General features: G+C 42.7%; 1 protein-coding gene across 1 annotated transcript in view; it reads left to right on the top strand.

Annotated features, from left to right (window-relative positions):
• The window catches only part of PDE11A (phosphodiesterase 11A), a gene marked incomplete at both ends in the record, with an annotated part of 373,297 nt that overhangs the window by 310,969 nt on the left and 43,081 nt on the right, over nucleotides 1–19,247 (top strand). Inside the window, 2 exons of the mRNA XM_080799405.1 lie at nucleotides 1,508–1,608; nucleotides 14,671–14,748. Coding sequence (XP_080655531.1) covers nucleotides 1,508–1,608; nucleotides 14,671–14,748 — 179 coding nt within the window. The remainder of the gene's footprint in view (nucleotides 1–1,507; nucleotides 1,609–14,670; nucleotides 14,749–19,247) is intronic.

Here is a 19,247-nt window from a genome sequence, read left to right on the forward strand (position 1 = left end):
GACGCACAGGTCTGGATCCGGATGACGATTTTTTCCATAGTTTCCACCCATTTTCTCCCAGGCCCCAGCACACCAGCCCATGATTGATCCATGGGGCAAGGCTCAGGCAAAGAATCCTGGGCAGAATTATGGCATGGCCTACGTTTAGTTATTTGTCTTCTTCCTAATGGCTGAATTAAGGGTCTGGAAGAGTTCATTTGAAAATTATTATTAATATTGGACCTGGTCCCAAGTGGAACCAATATACTCTATTCTTTGAGGAGTGGGGAGTTCACCCAATAAGATAAATTAACTCAGGGAAGGAGATTATCATCTGGTGCCTGGTAAAAACTAATTTGCTAATTGATATTCTGGTTCCCTAAAAGAATTAATTTACCTCTTGGTAGAGAATAGTTTATTCTCAGGCAGTCATTCTGCGCCTTCCTTCTTCAGCATCTTCTGGCTCTCAACACCGGGTTTAAAACTCCTCTGGTTCCCGGGCCTCCTGTTTATGAGTTCTTAATTCATGCTAGGAAAACCTGATCAATGAAAAAGTCCCTGACTTTCAAAGCAAAGTAGGTGAATTGTCGGTCACTCTACGCAAGGATTTTTTTTCACTTTATAAAAATATGGCAGAACTGTCTCATGCAGCTAAAATACATTTTGATGAAAAGAAATGTGCTTTGCAAAGGTTTGGAGATACAGATACAAGTTTTCCTAGGTCAGAGTCCTCTTACCAGTCCCAAGAACCATGCCAAGAACCTACCGTATACATTCTAGCCCCTCATTGATGATGTACTGAACTCAAACTACCACACACTTCATTGGGATGTGTCTTCACAATTTCATGCAGGGTTTCTCAGACTCAGCTGTGTTGCCATGCTGGACTAGGTAAATCTTTCCTGTGGGGGCTCTCCTGTGCATTGTGAGACACTAAGCAGCATCCCAGGCTTTTACCCACCAACAACATGCCCAACCAGTGTGACAATCAAGTGTCTCTAACCGTTGCCAGAAGTCCCCATTGCCGAAATCACCCTCAGCTGAGAACCGCTGGTCTAAGGGTTTTTATTCTTCGTCCTTGAAGTCATCTGTTGCTATAGCAGGTGCTCCCAAAATGCCAACTTAAGTTTTTATAGGTGAAACTAGTGTTCATTTTAGGGTCAGAAAGATTCCCAAATGTTTTGTCAACTTCTACACTCAGTAAATTCTACAGGAAGTGGCAGTCAGTTGGAGTTGTTGGGACAAACCTGATCACAGTAAGTTTAAACATTTTCAGAGTTTCCTATTTAGGACTAATAAAGTCTAATAAAGAATAATAAAGTGCCCCATGGTGGCCCTCAAAAAGGATTGTACTTTCTGACTTTGCTCTGTCTTCCCGAGAATCTGTTTGTATTTGCACAAAATGTCATTAACTTGTTTTAAATGGTTTTATCATGTGCCCATAATTTTTTTTAATATAGGAAACATATGTAATCAACATCCTCAGATCTAATGTTGTCTTTCGTGACCTTTTACTTTCTCATTATAGGGTCACAACATCTTTGCTAATTTGTCCTCCAAGGAATATAGTGACCTTATGCAGCTTTTGAAGCAGTCAATATTAGCAACGGACCTCACGCTGTACTTTGAGTAGGTATTGGCATTTGATCTATTTGACAAATGGATATCTAAAATTTCATCCTGTAATTAATTTTCAGGTCCATGTTGGAGGTTGCCTGTTACTCTAACACTGGTATCAATGTATAAATGAGCTAAATTTTTGTTGTTGTTCTCCTCTCATCTAAATGAACTTCATTAAGGTGGAATCTGTAAGACAAGAAAACCAAGGCTACCATTGTGAAATTTACAGCTTTCTTCTATTTTATGAGCTTTGTGGGAGACTTTTGACTCTGAAGCTAAGTGATGGCCATTTTCATTTTCATTTTAGAGACTGTCTTAAGATTGCTGTTTTGGACCATTATTTCTGATCAGATCCATAATGGCTCTGATGATGCTAATGAAACATTTGTTGCTGAAAGGTTGACTTGAAATCCAAGTCTTCCTTTCTTGCCTCTCCTCTAGTTCTCTTTCTCAGAAGAGAGGTCCCCCTTCTTTCCAAAGTTCAAGCCTCCATCTGAGGTGGAAATTTCATCGCTCTTATTTCCTCTGAGACCTGCTCCGTCCTGTACCACCTCTTTTGGCAGCCTGGAAGTCTCTTCCTCCACTAACATGCAGTTTCCTCTTCAAGACCCATTTCCCTTCCTTAACAAATTATTTCACTGGATCCCATGGAGATCTTTTTTTTTTTTTTTTTTAAGATTTTACTTATTTATTTGAGAGAGAGGGAGAGAATGAGAGTGACAGAGAGAGAGCATGAGAAGGGGAAGGGTCAGAGGGAGAAGCAGACTCCCTGTCAAGCAGGGATCCTGATATGGGACTCGATCCCAGGACTCCAGGATCATGACCTGAGCCGAAGACAGTCACTTAACCAACTGAGCCACCCAGGTGCCCCTCCCATGGAGATCTTTAATTGCTTTTCGATTTGCCTTTCTTTTACTGACTACCTTTTAAAGGTTTTATTTATTTATTTGACAGACAGAGACCACAAGTAGGCAGAGAGACAGAGTGAGAGAGGAGGAAGCAGGCTCCCTGCCGAGGGGAGAGCCCGACGCGGGGCTCGATCCCAAGACCCCGGGACCATGACCTGAGCCGAAGGCAGAGGCTTTAACCCACTGAGCCACCCAGGCGCCCCTCCCATGGAGATCTTTAATTGCTTTTCGATTTGCCTTTCTTTTACTGACTACCTTTTAAGATGAATAGAACACGTTAGTACCTTTATTTTCCTAACACCTATTTACACTTTGTAGACCCCTGTGCCCTTTCACATTCAACCAGAATTGTTCTGTCAGAGGTCACCAGAGACTTCCTTGTCCTCAAATCTAATGTCCGTTACTCATTTCTGATACTGTCTAGCTTCATTGAGACCTCTGAAGGTTTACGGACTTCTTACTGTCGATTTCTACCCTCTTCTATTCCTTTTTGTCCTCCTTTTCTGGGTTCTTTGTAGGTATCTTTTCACCTTGTTCCCACAAATAAGTTCTTGAACCCATCTTCTTCTCTCTCTACTCAGATTTGTTCCCTCAGCCTCATCTCCACATAACCCTGCATAGGTACATAGAAGGCTCTGGAATTCTTCAGTCTAATCCTCCCTCACATTCTAATCCTGTATCTCCAACTTCCTTCTCAAAAACTTTCAGTGTCTTCATTGTTTTCAAAGCAACCTCGAAATTTTTTTCAAGTTTCAAGGCCTTCCACAATCTGCCCCCAACCTTTTTTCCTCCTTATCTTCCACTTCTCTCCTACCTGATTTGTATACTCCAAGCAGACTGGTCTACATATTACCCTTTGAAAACATCTCATGAAGTGCCCCTGTGCCCTAATCACACTGCTTCTGCATGAGATCCTCTCCTGCACCACCACCCCCACCCTCCGCCAAACATTCCTTGAAGGTTGGTCTCCTCCATCATCTTTTCTAGAAAGCCTGTTTCATTCTCTTTGAAATCTTACTGCACTTTGGGATTGTGTCAGTTCAAATTAGATTCAATTGTAAGGGAAAGAAACCCCAAAATAGCAGTGGCTTACGTCTCTGTCACGTAAAAGAAATCTGAAGATCTGCAATCTGGATTTGGTAGAGTAGTACACTAAGTCACTGGGGACCCAGTGCTCCTTTTATGTTTCTGAGCTGCTGCCTTCAGCACATGGTTTCCACCTTAGTCCAAAATAGCTGCTCAAGCTCCACCCATCATGTCTACATTGCAGCTGCAGAAAGAAGGGACTGGGGGAAAGGGGCCAAAAGGTGATGCAAACTATCTTTTAGGGGAGTTTTCTGGAAGCTCTGCATAACTCTTCCACTTACATTTTTGGTCAGAATTTAGTCATTCAGCTGTACCTAGGTTGAAGGAAGTTTGGGAAAGGAAGTTTTTATTCTGGGTAGCCGTATGCCCTGGTAAAAAAGGTAGGGGCCCTATTATTAAATAAAGGAAGGATGGATATTAGAGTACACAACTAACAATCTATGCCATAAGTATTTATTGTTGGATTCTGCTGAATGACTTAGTATATGGTATTGTGGAAGGAGAAAGGCTTTGAAGGTATGCTGGTCTGGATTTAAATTGCATTCTGGCATTCTAGTTAAACCTGGTAGATAGAACCCAGGTGTCTATATCTTCTCTCTCCTGAAACTCCACTGAAAAGACACCAAATAAATTTAAAAGAAAAAAAAAGGCATAAATCTGCAAGGAGAAAGAAAGAGGACATACCACAACTGAGAAGAGATGTCAATACATTAGTGGAAAATGGAAGGCTGACCAAAAAATGGTAACTGACCTAAAAGAGTAGAAGTGAAAAGCAGGACCTACAGAGGAGAACAGCTCTGAGAAGCAAGATAATTTGCCCTATAAGACCTTGTTTGGAGCCCAGAGAGAAAACATGCCATGGAAAAGGAATGCGACTCTCAAAGCTTAAGTAAAACAAGGAGATTGATAGCAAGCCAGTTTATACAATGCACAGAGCCCACAAAGTCTTCCCCCAAAGTAGCCAGTTAGCTTCCCTTCCTCTACCCCTGGAGATAGCTAGAAATTTATTCCCTGGAGAAATGAAAGAGCAGACTCTGGACTGAGGAAAATACAACGTGGGAAGGAAATAAAGAGCTCAGAAGAGGGAATGAATTGAAATGGAACAAATCTCTGGATTGAAAACCCATAGCCCAGTCACCCAGAAGCTAAGAGTTCATAGATCATATATACAGGGATGTCAGATTTAGCAAATAGAAATATAAGAAGCCGGGGCACCTGGGTGGCTCAGTGGGTTAAAGCCTCTGCCTTCAGCTTGGGTCATGGTCTCAGGGTCCTGGGATGGAGCCCTGCATCAGGCTCTCTGCTCAGCAGGGAGCCTGCTTCCTCCCTCTCTCTCTGCCTACTTGTGATCTCTCCGTCTGTCAAATAAATAAATAAAATCTTTAAAAAAAAAAAAGAAAGAAAGAAAGAAATATAAGAAGCCCAGTTAAATTTGAATTTCATATAAACAATGAATAATTTTTAGTATAAATTTGTCCCATGTAATGTGGGTGTGGGATGCATACATACAACTCGTGCTCAGTCTTTCAATGCCTCACTATTATATTCAAACTGATATGGGGGATCACAGGAAATTTTGTGAAGGCCTCCCATATGAAATACAGAAGCCAAAGAAAATAGGAAAAAATGATATTCAGAGCAAACAGGGAGAAGAAGAAAACAAAACCCAAAAACCCAATAAATACCCTTAGACAGCTAAGATATTACATCCATGAAACAAGAACAGGATGCTTTAAAAAATAATAGGAGTGACCATAGAAGAAGAAAAATCTCTTGAAATTAAGATTACTACAGCAAAAATAAAACAGGAAATGAAAGCACAGGAAATACACTCAAAGGACAAAAGGCAGCAATATGGAAAACACTGTTTTTCTATTTTTTGTTTCTTTTTTAAAATTTTATGTATTTTTTTGACAGAGAGAGACACAGCGAGAGAGGGAACACAAATAGGGGGAGTGGGAGAGGGAAAAACAGGCCTTCCACTGACCAGGGAGCCTGATGCGGGGCTTGATCCCAGGACCCTGAGATCAGGGCCTGAGCTGAAGGCAGATGTTTAATGACTGAGCCACCCAGGCACCCCAAGGAAAACATTGTTTTGTTTCATTATGTGCTTTTCAGTACTGTTTGATTTGTTAACTACATGCCTGTATTACCTTAATAAATATAAATTTAATTTTTAATATATATTTTAAAAACAAAAATTCCAGCTCTGCCACCACCTGTCTGTGTGTCATCAGACAAATTATTCACCTCTCTGAGCCTCTTTTCTTCATTGTAAAATGGAGATAACAATACCTATGTCATCTGTCTTTTATGGCTTGTAAATGCCTGGCAAAACCTGCAACCACATTGCTTTATAGCCCATTTATTTTGGGTATTTTGTGACCCTCACGATTAACTTACCTATCCCAATCTTCCATTTTTTTTCTGGAATGATGTTCCTTGATTTGGGATTCATGGAGGCCTATATCCCTTCAATGTTTTTACTTCCTGTCTCTGACACTTGCAGGATTTTGTGTTATTTTTTCTCAAAGTCAAAACATTTTCCCAAGCCAAGTTTCCAAGTAACTTCTAAGGAGGAAAAAAAAAATCTCCCCAGTTGGAGTCCATTTATCAAGGCCTGTTAGGGATGTGTCGAATCACTGAGTGACCGCTGGGACACAGCCAAGGAAGTTGGTTGCAACTCCTTTTCTCATTACTCTGTTCTTATCTTAATGCTGCAGACCCCGCTGTTTGCTGACTCCCAAAGAAGCCAGCTTGTTCTCTTTTTGTCAGCGTTATTGTCTTTTGAGGTACCAAATAGCTGCTCCTTCCCTAATCTAGACCTTCAGGAGGCTGATTCACTTGCTTGTCTAAAGTTGCATTAAAGTGTTGCCATATTTTTAGCCAAAACAATCCCTAGGGTTAATGAGGGGAACCGCAGCCACTGCAAACTGTCACCCAGATGCTTTTATTCACAAATATACAATTGTGGAACTGGAAGGGATGTTACACGTGATGTAATCCAATTCATCTCCTTTATTTTGTAGATCAGGTACTGAGCTCCAAAAGGTTAAATGGTGTGGCTTGGGTCTCATAACTAATTAGTGGCTAAACTGAAACCCACACCTGCTTTCTCAGGGCTTTTTCTGCAATCATGGTGTTCCTTCTCTCATGGAAGAATCAAGAAATAGTTGTCATTTGAGTCGGGGATACATTATATGGGATATTGACCTTCCCAGATGTATATCAATCAGTTTCCTTTGAAAACCAGCATGGGTTTCCCCTCTCCCAAAGCAGAACTGGAGACAAGGGCTTGCGTGCAGTTAGCATAGCTTTGGAAGTGACATCAGAAACAGGAGGTAGGAAAGTTATTATAAGGACACGTCTCCTAGCTGGTCATCACTGTAGTCAACTTCACTTGATCATGCAGGGATTGTCTGAAAAGCCTCGATGCTGCACCTCAAAATTACCCACTCACCTCCATTGTTCACTAGCCAAGGTTGTTCCATGGGTGTGAACTCCCAGGACTTGGGACTTGTGGGACATACACATCCAAGGGCTGGAGATTCCTCCAGCAGTCCCCATCCCACACAGGAAGTCAGAGCAGCTTCCCCACCCTTCAGCCCCCCACCAACAGGAAGTAAGTGAGGCACTGTACGCAGCTTGGGCAGGAGCTCGGTGCAGCAATAGCTGAAGAAATGTGGGCCAGGAGGGTGTGGGTGGCCTGGCACAACTACTCTCTAAGGGTCTGAATTATCTCTGGTTCTTCTGCCCTGGCTACTCAAATTGAAAGTCAAGGGGTGCCCAGGTGGTTTAGTCCATTAAGCCTCCGACTCATGATCCCAGGTCAGGTCTTGATCTCAGGGTTGTGAGTTGAAGCCCCACATTGGGCTCCAAGCTAGGCATGGAGCCTACTTAAAAAAAAAAAAAAAAAAAAGTCCTGATACTCTTGAGGTCAACCAAAAAGGAAGCTTACTGCCTTCCTCCCCTAGGAAAGGGAAAGCACTCTAGAAAGGGCCAGTGCAGGCAAGAGGAAGCTCTTTTGCATCTTTTGGAGCATTTATGACCCATTCCACAGGAGAAATCTCCTGCCACGTGCCAAAAGAGGAAAATAAGATTCCTATAAATATGGAACCCCTTTAAAAAACAACCACAGAAACTTGTAAATTTAATTTCTAATGGCTTTGGGCATTTGGGGGGTTCTATACCACAAGTGACAGATGAAAGCAGAATTCACAGGTTTAAAAAACAAAAATAAAGCAAACAATTAAAAAAAACCTTGGCGTGAATTTCCAGGCTTCACAACCCAAGTCCAGGGTTAATTCTTTAGTCTGATTTTCCAACTCACTGAAAACATTTTCCAGTTTCTGCTCAGTGATCTTCTGAAATTGATTTCTGTGCCTGTTTCTGAGTCCCTGCAGTGAATAAGGCTTTGATAATTAAATAGTAATTTCAGCATCTCAAGCAGGACTTAGATGTACCCTATCGGTAACCAGCCATGTGACTTTGAGGGAGTCACTCACTTAATCTCTCTTTGCCTTGGGTTCTTGTCAGCAGCATGGGGACAGGCATAACACCAGTAACCATCCCCTAAGGTCTTTGTGGTGGCCAAAGAAGATTACCTATTAGAAAGATTATTTGATAGTTTAAATAATTAAGATTTCAATAATCTAAATAATGTAAATTTAAATCATTTGAATTTGATAACTTTGATCACTGAAAGTACCTTATAAGGGAAAAAAAATCACTCAGTCAGAAAACTTAATAGAAATTACCCCGTAAAGGATGCTGCTTGTTGGAGTGTGGGTAGGCAGAGGAAGACGTCCAAAATTATAATCGTTAAAACTTCAAAGGGAAGTCACAAATGCCCTATCCTTTCGTCTGCATGAAGTCAACAGAGATGATTATTAATAAAAACAATAACTAGTATTTCCTGAGTGCTGACTTAGGAGCTTTATATACACATTATCCCATTTAATATTTAGAGCAGTTCTGTTAGCACAGGCATAACTATTTTGACCTCATAATACACATGATGGAAACTGATGTTCGGAGACACTCAGTAAACTGCTCACAATGTTAATTGATAAAGGTGAGATCTGAACGAGGAAGTTGGACCCCAAACTGTTTTTAATGATGGTGGAATTCTTTCTGCAGTTCTACAACTATTGGAACTGAAGCCAAGCCTGGGAACACTCAGGTATTAGGGGCAGGAGTCACTTGAGTGTGCCCATACCTGAGGCCGGTTGCAAGCACACTAGGCAGCCAGCAGGTAGCAATTCAAATAACCTCCATCAGGAGGGCGGGGTGGTGGAGGCTCCAGGTTAGAGCTGCTCAGGAGCCTGGTGGGGCTGAGAGGGCAATCAGAGGCTCTTCATCTACACTTGAGCTAAGCTGTGGCAGCAGAAGTTGGCAATTCTTTAGCTTTAATACAGTCGACAATAGCCATTTAGCATCCATGCCCAAAGGCTGTGATCACATGCCACTCTATCTCTCATCCAGCATCCAGCAGGCACCTTCCCTGCACCCAGCACCGTCCTAGCATTACACCAGCTTCTTGTATCACCGCCATCATGGCAGCCCTGTGAGTGCAGACATCTCGCTCTTGGAGGCCCAAAACCTGACACGCTGCCTGATGTAATGAGTTCTCAAAATATTAGCTTTTTGATATTGAATTCTCGTACCAGCCTCCAAGATAGATATTATTATCTGCATCTTAACAGATCAGGATACATGCATGGACTTAGCGTAAGTAATTTACCCAAAGTCATCGCATTGTCTGTGCTCACATCTCCATGCCGCATTGCCTCAGACCACTATAAGAAACTGAGAATTATCCAACACTTCAGATTTTATAAATCCATTTGGATGCTCAATGCTCTTCCAACTGGCTCTCTAAATTAATCAAATGGATCTTCAAACTGAAATTTTCCATTTCCTTTGTGCTCTACGAATATTCATCAGCAATTATGGAAAATGCCCAGTCTAATGGTATCTTTGTCTTTGTCTTTCCAAGGGGAGGCAAGAAGTAGCATTTTTCAAAAACATCTGATAATAACAGCAAAATGTGCTAAATTATCTTAGATTATTAAAGGAGTTATAGTTTGACCATCCTTTTAAAATTAGATTACTATCTAGAACAATTTATTTTTTTAAATACAACAGGAACTCAACAAATACTTCTACTGCTATTCAGGCAGGACTATTCACTCATTCATCACTCAACAAATGTTTATTAAGAGCCCGCTCTGCTTAGTGTTTTCAACTTCCGCTGCTGCCGGCACTCAACTTGGCCACCATATTGGAAAGAAGAAAGATAATCAATGCAGAGTAAGGTATAATGACTTACAAGGCTTAACCCATTCCTATATTTTAATAGACCCTAATGAATTAACCTGCTGAAATTATTCTACTGTTAGAACAGGCCCCATGGCAGGTGGACGGAAGAAATATTTTGCCCCCTCTTGGTGTATTTCAAAGCACTTTCACATATATTCATCCCCATGTCCCCACCCATGTGATATGGCAACTGAATAAAACATGAGAAATTCATCCACTAGCATTTATTGGTGCCTTCTTTATACACTTCTCCAGGCACTGTGCTAGTTTCTAGGGATGCACAGGCAGGTAAGACACATCTCTTACCTCAGGGGCTCTGCACCCATGGGGATGAGAGAAAACTAGTAATTACCGGAATGTGAGGAGCGCTATGGCCAAAGTAAATGCAGGAGCCACTAGGGCACGTGCCATCTAGCAGTGCCTTGCACCATCTCTTGGTCTGGTGATTGTGCTTGGACTGAAGGACTCTTAGGCCCTGTGTTGTCTAATCTTCAGCCATTCTCAACATTCAGGCATTCTAGCCTTTCCATTTCCTGCATTTCACCATTTTATTCATATCAGCAAAAGCCCAGCTTCTGACAAGTAACTTCATTCAGGTTCTTATCAGTGCTAGTCTAAAGATGGGAGACAATTCACTTTCAAAATTGAATATATAACATTTCCTTTAGTCATAATTACTAGAGTTAACATCTGCATATTAATTTTCTATTCCTCTCAGGTGCTTTGGCGCCCAAATTCCATAAATCTCTCCAGAGTCTACATTTAGCAATCAACCGCAGACATGTGATTTGTTGACATGTTGAATAAGCTGTAAGAATACCAAAAGAACAGATCTCTTCCCCTTCTCCCCCAACCTCAACCCCCGCCAACACACACACACTCCTATCACTGCTACCTGATAATTCCGGGGCTGACATTGCAGATGATCACAATGATGATTTGTCAATTTGGCATTAAATCCCTCCTAACGTTCATGGACTTTTAGTACATTCGGGGCAGCGAGATGAACAGAAAGATAAAGAATGTGTGCACATATATGCATGTATAGATATATAAATTTACCCCCCAAATGGTTTGATTAAAATAAACACAGAAATGGTGATTTCTCACTTTAAAAATAAAAGGTGTCTTGTGCAAGATAGATTACAAACCAGAAAGATTTTTAGTGTGGTGACGGGTGACCAGTAGCCAATCTTTAGAATTATTTTTGAGGGTAATTTTAGCAGTTCTGTTCAAATGATGCTTTTTTAAAGACTGCTATTTTTCTAAATGGAGCATATGTCAGGAGAGCGGGATAAAAGCCTAATAAAAACATATCTGATTATAAATGAGATTTTCCAGTAAGTTGCTTTTCACTAGCCGAGGTATTTGCCATTGTCCTTGAAAACCAAGGTTCCCAGCGATCTGCTTGGGAAGTTAATGATACAGTTCCTCATGACGGAAGAGCTTGGATCCGGGGAGTATTAGGTAACTTTGTAGTTTTGTAGATGTTCCTTTTAGGAGTCGTGTGTTCTTAAAAGTGCCTCTATGTCTAACAGTTTCACCTATGCTGTGCTGTTGAGTCAATATAATCTACATACACATACACATATAGATGCTAAAAGGAGCAGCTGTGCAGGCAAATGCATTTCTCATCATCACAGTGGCTATCCCATTGTTGCTTTGTAATGATCATCACTAAGGAGGAGCTCAGAATTACGCCCCCTGGAGCCGCGAACGACCAACTTGGCCCGGAGCCATTTGCCGCTTTTGTGTGGGGCATCCCCTTCTTGACGCCGGAAACACCTGTCTGGTGCCCACCACGGGACTTGGCATCTGGCATGCCCGTGGAGCATGTGCCTGCAAAGCCATTATATCTCATGAGGGCTGTGGGCCACTGCTGTCCATATCCTCTCAACACACTGGGCTCTCCAGCCCGAGGATTCACGCTACTCGTGGTTTACAAAGATGATCTCAGAGGCCAGAACCGGGAGGCTGGGTGCTTAGAATCTCCCTAGATAAGCCCATAACTGCCATGGGACCTGGAAAAACCACCTCACCTACCTTCACCTTGAGTTTCCTCACCTCTGAAATGAGAGAAACAGTAGATGTTTCTCAAAGGTAGCATATGCCTCTTAACAGTCTATAATTATAATGAAAACACAAACAGAAAACAAACCACTCTATGACCCAGCAACAGTAGGTAGGTGTGTGTCTGTATGTGTGTGTGCGTGCATGCGTGGAGACAGGCAGAGAGAGAAAAAGCACACAAATTCACAAGGAGACATACACAAGGATGTTCATAGAAGCATTCTATGTAATGCATAATAGCAAAACAACTGGAAATAATCCAAACCTTCATCCTCAGGAAAGTGAGTAAATAAACAGTGTATAGTAATCCACGGAATAACCACATAGAATTATACATAACACTGTGGGTGAATCTTACAAATGCTGAGCAAGAAAAGCAAGTTGCTAATGAATACATACACTACAAGGACAGCATTTATAAAGTCTCAAAATATGCAGAGCAATAGTTTGCAAGAGTCTCCTATAAAATTAGAAGGCTCTATACAAAGATGATTTCTACAAAATTTAGGAAATGGACATCTTGTGGTGGGAGGGAGGGAGGCAGAAGCAAGAGAGCAGAGCTGCTCAGGACCTCAAAAGGGTCGGTAAAGCTTTATTTCTGGGCTGGATGGTGAAGCGGGAGATGCGTTCTCTATGTCTGATATGTAATGTGTATAGCTTTTAAAACATATTAAGCATGCATAAAAAATTTGTGGTGTGACCTTTGCATATCATTACTTCCAAATCCTTTTTGCAGCCTTATGAAAATGATTAAGCCCATCTCCTGATCTTTCAAGACGGTTAATTTTCAGGAACTTAAAAAAATTTAAAATGCACTTTGGTTCAAACTTTAAAGATCTATTTGACTATTTGTGTGAGCAAGCATGTTGCCACGTGTATGATATACATGGTTTCACCAGTGACTGAACTTGACAAAGCTATGGTGTTCAGAAAGTCCTGTTGCCTTCTGAGGTCATAGTCAAACCTTTGGACATCAGAATAAATGTCAAGAAATAGCCACACTTTTGTCAGTGGAGGAAAAATAAAATTAGTATGTCACATTTTTCTGTGCCCTACAGATTCTTCCCACCCCTTCTCTATTCACCATCCCCTAGGGACAGTGGATAATCCCTTTTGTCCCAATGCAGTGGAATCTAGTTTTGTTTTAACGCAATGGGAAGCCTATAGCCCATTTTGGGTCCCGTTGATTTAAGACTTTGACACCAGCAACTCTAGCTATTAAAGTTTCCATAGTTGGGAAGTCTACCCTTAAGGTTCTGTTCAGTTGCCCTATCACAGATTTGCATTTTTTAAAACATTCTTTTCTGCATCGAGTTAACCACCTAGGTAATATGGCTCCATTTTGCATCAGGGATATTATGTCTCATATATTGAAAATACTCTCAGCAGATATAACAATATTAGTGGAAGGAGGGGGTCGGACATCAGATGGGAATGATGTTCTTAAACTTCCTACAACTTGTTTTGTTGTCCTCTTGGTCTCGTGGGAATCTAGTCTTCCAGAATCTAATGGAGCTTTGCTTGGATAGATTTTATGTTGTTTTCTTATCACAATCTCTCCAATGGCAACTGTGAATACTCCAGTACCATGAGAATCGAGGTGAAACCAGTGGCTGGAGAGTTATTGTTAAAAATGAATAGGTTTCCGAGGTAATCATTCTCATTCGTTGGTCCCTACGACAAGTATTTATTGAGCTACTCCTACACATCAGGCACTGTTGTAGACACAGGGGATCCAAGAGTGAAGAAAAAGGGGCCAGGCCCTTGCCCTCATGGAGTTTGCCTTCTAGTGATTTCTTAGAATAACTCAGAGGAGTGAAATGACATCAGGTGCATGTGATGACAAGGATAACGATGACGATGACGGGCAAGCTCTTTCAGAAAGACTTCCATGATGTTCCGTGACCCTCCAAGCTAAGCTCAGTGCCTTCCTCTGTGCTGCCCAGGACACCCTGGGCATATCTTATAGCCACTTGGGGCACCTGATATCTCTAGTTACAGACACTACGCCAAGTGCTTTGCATTTAATTCTCACAATAACTGCCATAACTGTGTGAGTTAGCAAATACGATCCCCATGTTAGAGATATGGAAACGGAGGCTCAGAGGGTTTAAGTAACTTCCCAAATTTGCACAGCACAGAGGTGACTGAGCCACTCTTCAAAGGGTTATTTCTGACTCCACAGACCATGTGGTTAAGCACTGAAATGCTGAAATCCTTATTTTCTAACCCAGAAAAAGTATTTGCCCTGAATTTACTACCGGGGAGTTTATCTTATCTCAGATCCTCATACAGCTCAGTTCTCTGTTGAATGATAAAAGAACATTCCAAAATTGTTCCCGCTTTTTATTTGTCCTTGCCTCCCCCCTCTGACTTTCAGTGCCCATCACAAGAGCTTCACAGCAAGTAATCCTAAATGCTGGACCACATTGTTTTCTGTTTTATGGCTCGATAATCTCCTCTGCTGTAAATACATTCAGAAATGATTGTGGCTTTTTCTTGAAGCCTCAACATTTTTTAAAAAGTGATTTATTTTGATAGTGCTTTAGCCTCATGATTTCAAATATTAAGTTACTTGGTTCAGGTGATCTTATATTTTCCCATAAATGTGTTTATGTCGCCCCGCAGACTGAGAAATTTCATTCCAGATTTTTTTTTCTTTCTTCCTTCATTTGATTTTGTGCAGGAGGAGGACTGAATTCTTTGAACTTGTCAGTAAAGGAGACTATGATTGGAACATCAAAAACCATCGTGATATATTTCGGTAAGAAGCAGCTCTTGTTTATGTGTTTCTTCATTATTTGAAGATTTAGCCATGCTTTTCCGACAGTGGTAAGGGCACACACATGATTTTTTTAAAGTAACAAATCTGGGCTTACATTCAAAACATTCAGAGAGTAGTTGAATAATTAGAGAAAAGATAGATGGCTCATCTTTTCGTCTTCTAATCCATTAATATTTTTGCTCCCTCTCCATAAATTTGCCTTCAGAATCAGAAAAGGGTGTTCAAACTGGTTCAGTTTCAGCAAGCTGTGACTTCCTCTTTCTCCTGGGGAAGCGGGGTGGGGGTGGGGATGGGGGTGTATGTTGAGGAGAGAGTGGATTTTTGAACTTTAGAAAACAGTGTTAGCCAAAATAAAGTAGAGAGTTAACTTTGGGAAGTTTTTTTAGAGACAACAGGCATTGTAGATAGAAAACCAATTGCAACAATTTGGGTGGCAGAAATAAGGAGTCTGTTCAAGACTTTTCACTGGAGTTCTTCCTAGTTGTTTAGAAAAGACAGACCGCCGCACTTACGTGGCACATCTGAACACCCTGAATGGAGCCATGCCGCTGGCTAGGCTCTATTCCTCTTTCTCTCACCCAACCCCTACCTCACCCACCCCTAGACCTTCTGCTGTCTGAGTCCTGTTCCAAAGCTGCTCAGTATTCCTGGGAAAGCTTGGGAGGCCTGGACAGACGCGCACTGTGTCTGTTCCACAGCCGGGTGACTACCAGAATCATCCAGAGCAAGACCCCTGTCGTGACCGGCCCACAGCTGCGATGCAAGCCTACCCCAACCCCCGTACCCCGCAACCCTCCACCACCACCTCCAGCTTCTGAACCCAGGGCTGCCTGCCCTCCCGCTGCCCTTCCCTCTGCCCCTGACCTCTCTTTACTCTTTCCTAAGTACTTCTCACCAGAGGCCCTCTGTTTCTCCCCTCCTGCGGCAGTATTTCTCTGGGCTATCTTCTCAGGCCTTTTTCTTCTTCCTGTCCAGGGTGGGAGGGGACCCTTCCTCTCTTCAAAACTAGCCCTTCCCAGGTGTCCTAACTCTGTTCCCTCCACCTCCTCCACCCCTGAACTTACCCTACTGATTATGTTCCTTTGGCATTTTCAAAATCTGTTTTTTTCCCCTGATGACCATTCTAGGCCTAAAAATATGCTCCTATCTCCTCAGGCAAAAAATAATCATCACTAAAATCTGCCCTCTTCTCAAGGTCCAATCATAGTCCCCTTCTTAACCTTCAGTCCCACACTTGACTCACACGCCTCCTAACTTCTTGCAAGGCAGTGTTTCTTTTTAAATAATTTTTAGTTTTGCAAGTAATTATAGAAATATATTTTTCTGTAATAAATGAAAACACGACAGATGAGCCCACAGACCTCCCCAGGGCTTCACTCCCCATTCCCATACCGACACACAGATACACACTCTGTTATCAACTTATATCCTTCCCAACCACTTCCAAAGCATTTATATATGTATATATTCTAAGGAAAAATACTGTTGAATATGGACTTGGCTGTTTTAACATAAGTTACGTATTTCTATAGCAATCTGAACTGGCTCGTTCACTCAACCATATGCCTTGGAAGTTCTTCCGCGTCCGTACCTCATCAGCTTTTCCTATCGCACGGTATTCCAAAGTACGGATTTACCACAGAGTAGCTAGCCGTTCTACACTGAGGAATTCAGTCCGTGAAATGGGATTTTCAAAATTTGAAATGGGAATTTCAAAATGCTCCTTTTGAAAGTCACCAGTCACCTCCCAAGGATCAAATGCTAGGGCCCTTGTTCTCTTCCTGGATCTCATCACAGCCCCTAATTGCATTGACCTTTCTGTTTTGAAGCTCTCCCGGGTCTTGGAGTCGGCTGAGCCTTGTGCTTCCAGATTTTCTACTCTCTTTTGACGCTTGCTTCTCCTCTTCAGCCTTCTTCAGCCCTCCCCCTCTCCGCCACCCCAGAGACGTAAGGACCTCCCGGGACCTATTTTCAAGATTCCTCTCTCGATTGTCAGCCTCCTGCTGGCTTTAACGACCACCTTTTCTCACGTGACTCCTGCCCCGTCTCTCCAGCGTGGCGTCTCTTCTAAGCACAACTCTTAAAATGCCAGCATTCATTCCACATCTCCACCCAGGTGTTTTCTGCAGAGTTTTTCAAATGTTCTTTTGACAGGGGACCCCAAATGGAAGAAAAATCTTATTTGGAAGGAAACTGTAAAATACAGGTGCTCCAGGAGCTCTCCACTGTGCGCCCACCCTTTGCCTTCCCTCCCCCATTTCATAGTTAGACTCTGACCACAGTGCACCAAGGGGCAGGGGGCTCCAGGGACCACCTTCTTAGAGAACTTGAAAATAGCAATAAAACCAACTAAGAGTGTGTCTGCTTTTGATCATCACCACGTGCCTGCAGTCTAAACAATGTCAACGATGAGATATGTTCCCCCCCCAACCCTGCCCCTCTGCCCTAGAAAAGTCTTGCGTTGGTAGAAGTCCTAAACAATTGCTGAGATTACTGTTGAGTATTGACATAACTGATATAAAGCTTCAGATGAGCACAGGATTACCTATCCTTTAGTTGGACGCGTGCGGCCCCTGTAAGTTCATTGCAAGAGCGCGCAGGGCCCGTCAGCGGCTGACTCGGGTGGGCGCCGAGCACACTCCTGGTGTAAGTTCCCCACGCTTCAGAGCCTTGGGCACCGGCTCCGCGGCTAGTTGGTGTCTTTGACCCTAAGGAGCGTCGCATTCCTGCTTTCAGCCAGTGTGTCCGGAAGAAACAATGATGGAGCGGTAATGGCGAGGATGAAAAAGCGCAGCTTGACTTACTTCACTTCTGTCATTTTGTGTTGCCCGTTTGGACATCTTATATGTGTTTTAAAAAAATTTAAAAACCTGACACAGAGAGCAAAGCGCAAAGTGCGCTCTTTTGTTTGGTGAGTGCCAAATTCAGTTCATACGTGAACTATTTTACTATGAATCTGTTTTTTACATGACAGTGGATTCATTTTCATTGCTCATTGTTTTAAAACTGGAGAACCAATCAAGGAAGTAATGGTTAACACAAGATTGTTGTTGAAATGACTTGGCATATAGAGGGGAGGTGCGATAAAAGCATCAGAAACTCCGGGTGCAGCCCGTCCCCCCACCCCCACCCCTACTCCCACCCCTACTGACCCCCATCCCCTCTACCACGCCACCTCCCTACCCCCACCACAGAGCTGGGTGTGCCCTCCATGCTCCTGACCGTTCATTCCAGCACACACACACCCACCCCCACACCACAGACTGGACTAGAATTATGGGGACCCCAAGAGTAACTTCCTCCTCCCTCCTCTCTGACTCTAGAAAAGACCTTTCAATTTTTCCAGAGGCTCGAACTAAACAATACAGAATAACTACTCATTCACCCCCTTTGGTTCTTCCTTTGGAATCTCTCAGCCTTCTCCTTGCCTTTCTATTATTCTGCCCTTCCTTGTTTTAGACCGTCATCAATTATCAATTGATACTGTCCAACTGGTCTCCCTGCTTAACAGACTCCCCTGTGCCAGTTGGATAAAGGTTTCAAACTCCCCCACCCCATCCTCCCACGCAGCCTTTTTCTCTCTTCCTTCTCAGTGTGGACTTCCTGCTCCACTGTGGGGAAAGAGAGACCCTTCGGTCAGACCCTGTGGATTCCGGCTCCATCTTTGATACTCCCTCACTGTGTAACCTCTGGCAAACTTTCTAACCTGTCTGATCAAGGAATGCAAAACACCATTTACTTTGTTAAATGGAGGTAATAATAATATCCCTACCTCATCTAGAGACTCCATAACTTACTCTGTAGTGCTTGCTCTATTAATGGTCCCTATTAGAATGATCACTACCTGAGCACCTAGACAGATGCTCAATACACTTGTTGATTAGCTGATTAATGGTGATATGAATTTGAGAAGTAAACCTTGAATTATCAAGCAGATGGAAGCTAAGTCTTGTCCAAGTTAATGGTACCAGTAGGCAACCTCATAGAGATTCTCTCCTGTCTGGGAGAGAGATTGCAAAGTTCAGTGCATTACCTACAGTCTTGTCTCCCTCTGGTACCAGCAGAACCTAAAAGGAGAAGCACCTGAGTGTAGCAAGAGGGGGTCTCGTAGCTCTGTCTTAAACACAGAATTCTGAATACTTACTCACTTCGGGAAAGTTACTTAATCTCTCTGTGCTTCCATTTACCTCTCTGGAAAATGGGAATAATGGTCCCTTCCTCTGAGGGTTCTGAAGATTCATTTAGTTAGTAGTTAGTGGGTCGGTGCTTAGTATGGCACAAGCAGAGTGCTTGTCACAGAAGCTCAAATCTGAAGAGTGCACCTCTGCATTGCTCCTCGTAGCGCTTAGCACAGGAGGGCTTGGGGTTAGATGCTGCCCAACTCCTGGAGGGGGCTGCTGAGGCCCGGATGTCTGGCGGTGCTTTGAATGACCCATTGTTACCTGCCACTCCGCCAGGTTCCCTGGAGGGGTTTCCTG

The sequence above is a fragment of the Martes martes genome (genome assembly GCF_963455335.1).
Source record: "Martes martes genome assembly, chromosome: 3".
Taxonomy (NCBI): domain Eukaryota; kingdom Metazoa; phylum Chordata; class Mammalia; order Carnivora; family Mustelidae; genus Martes; species Martes martes.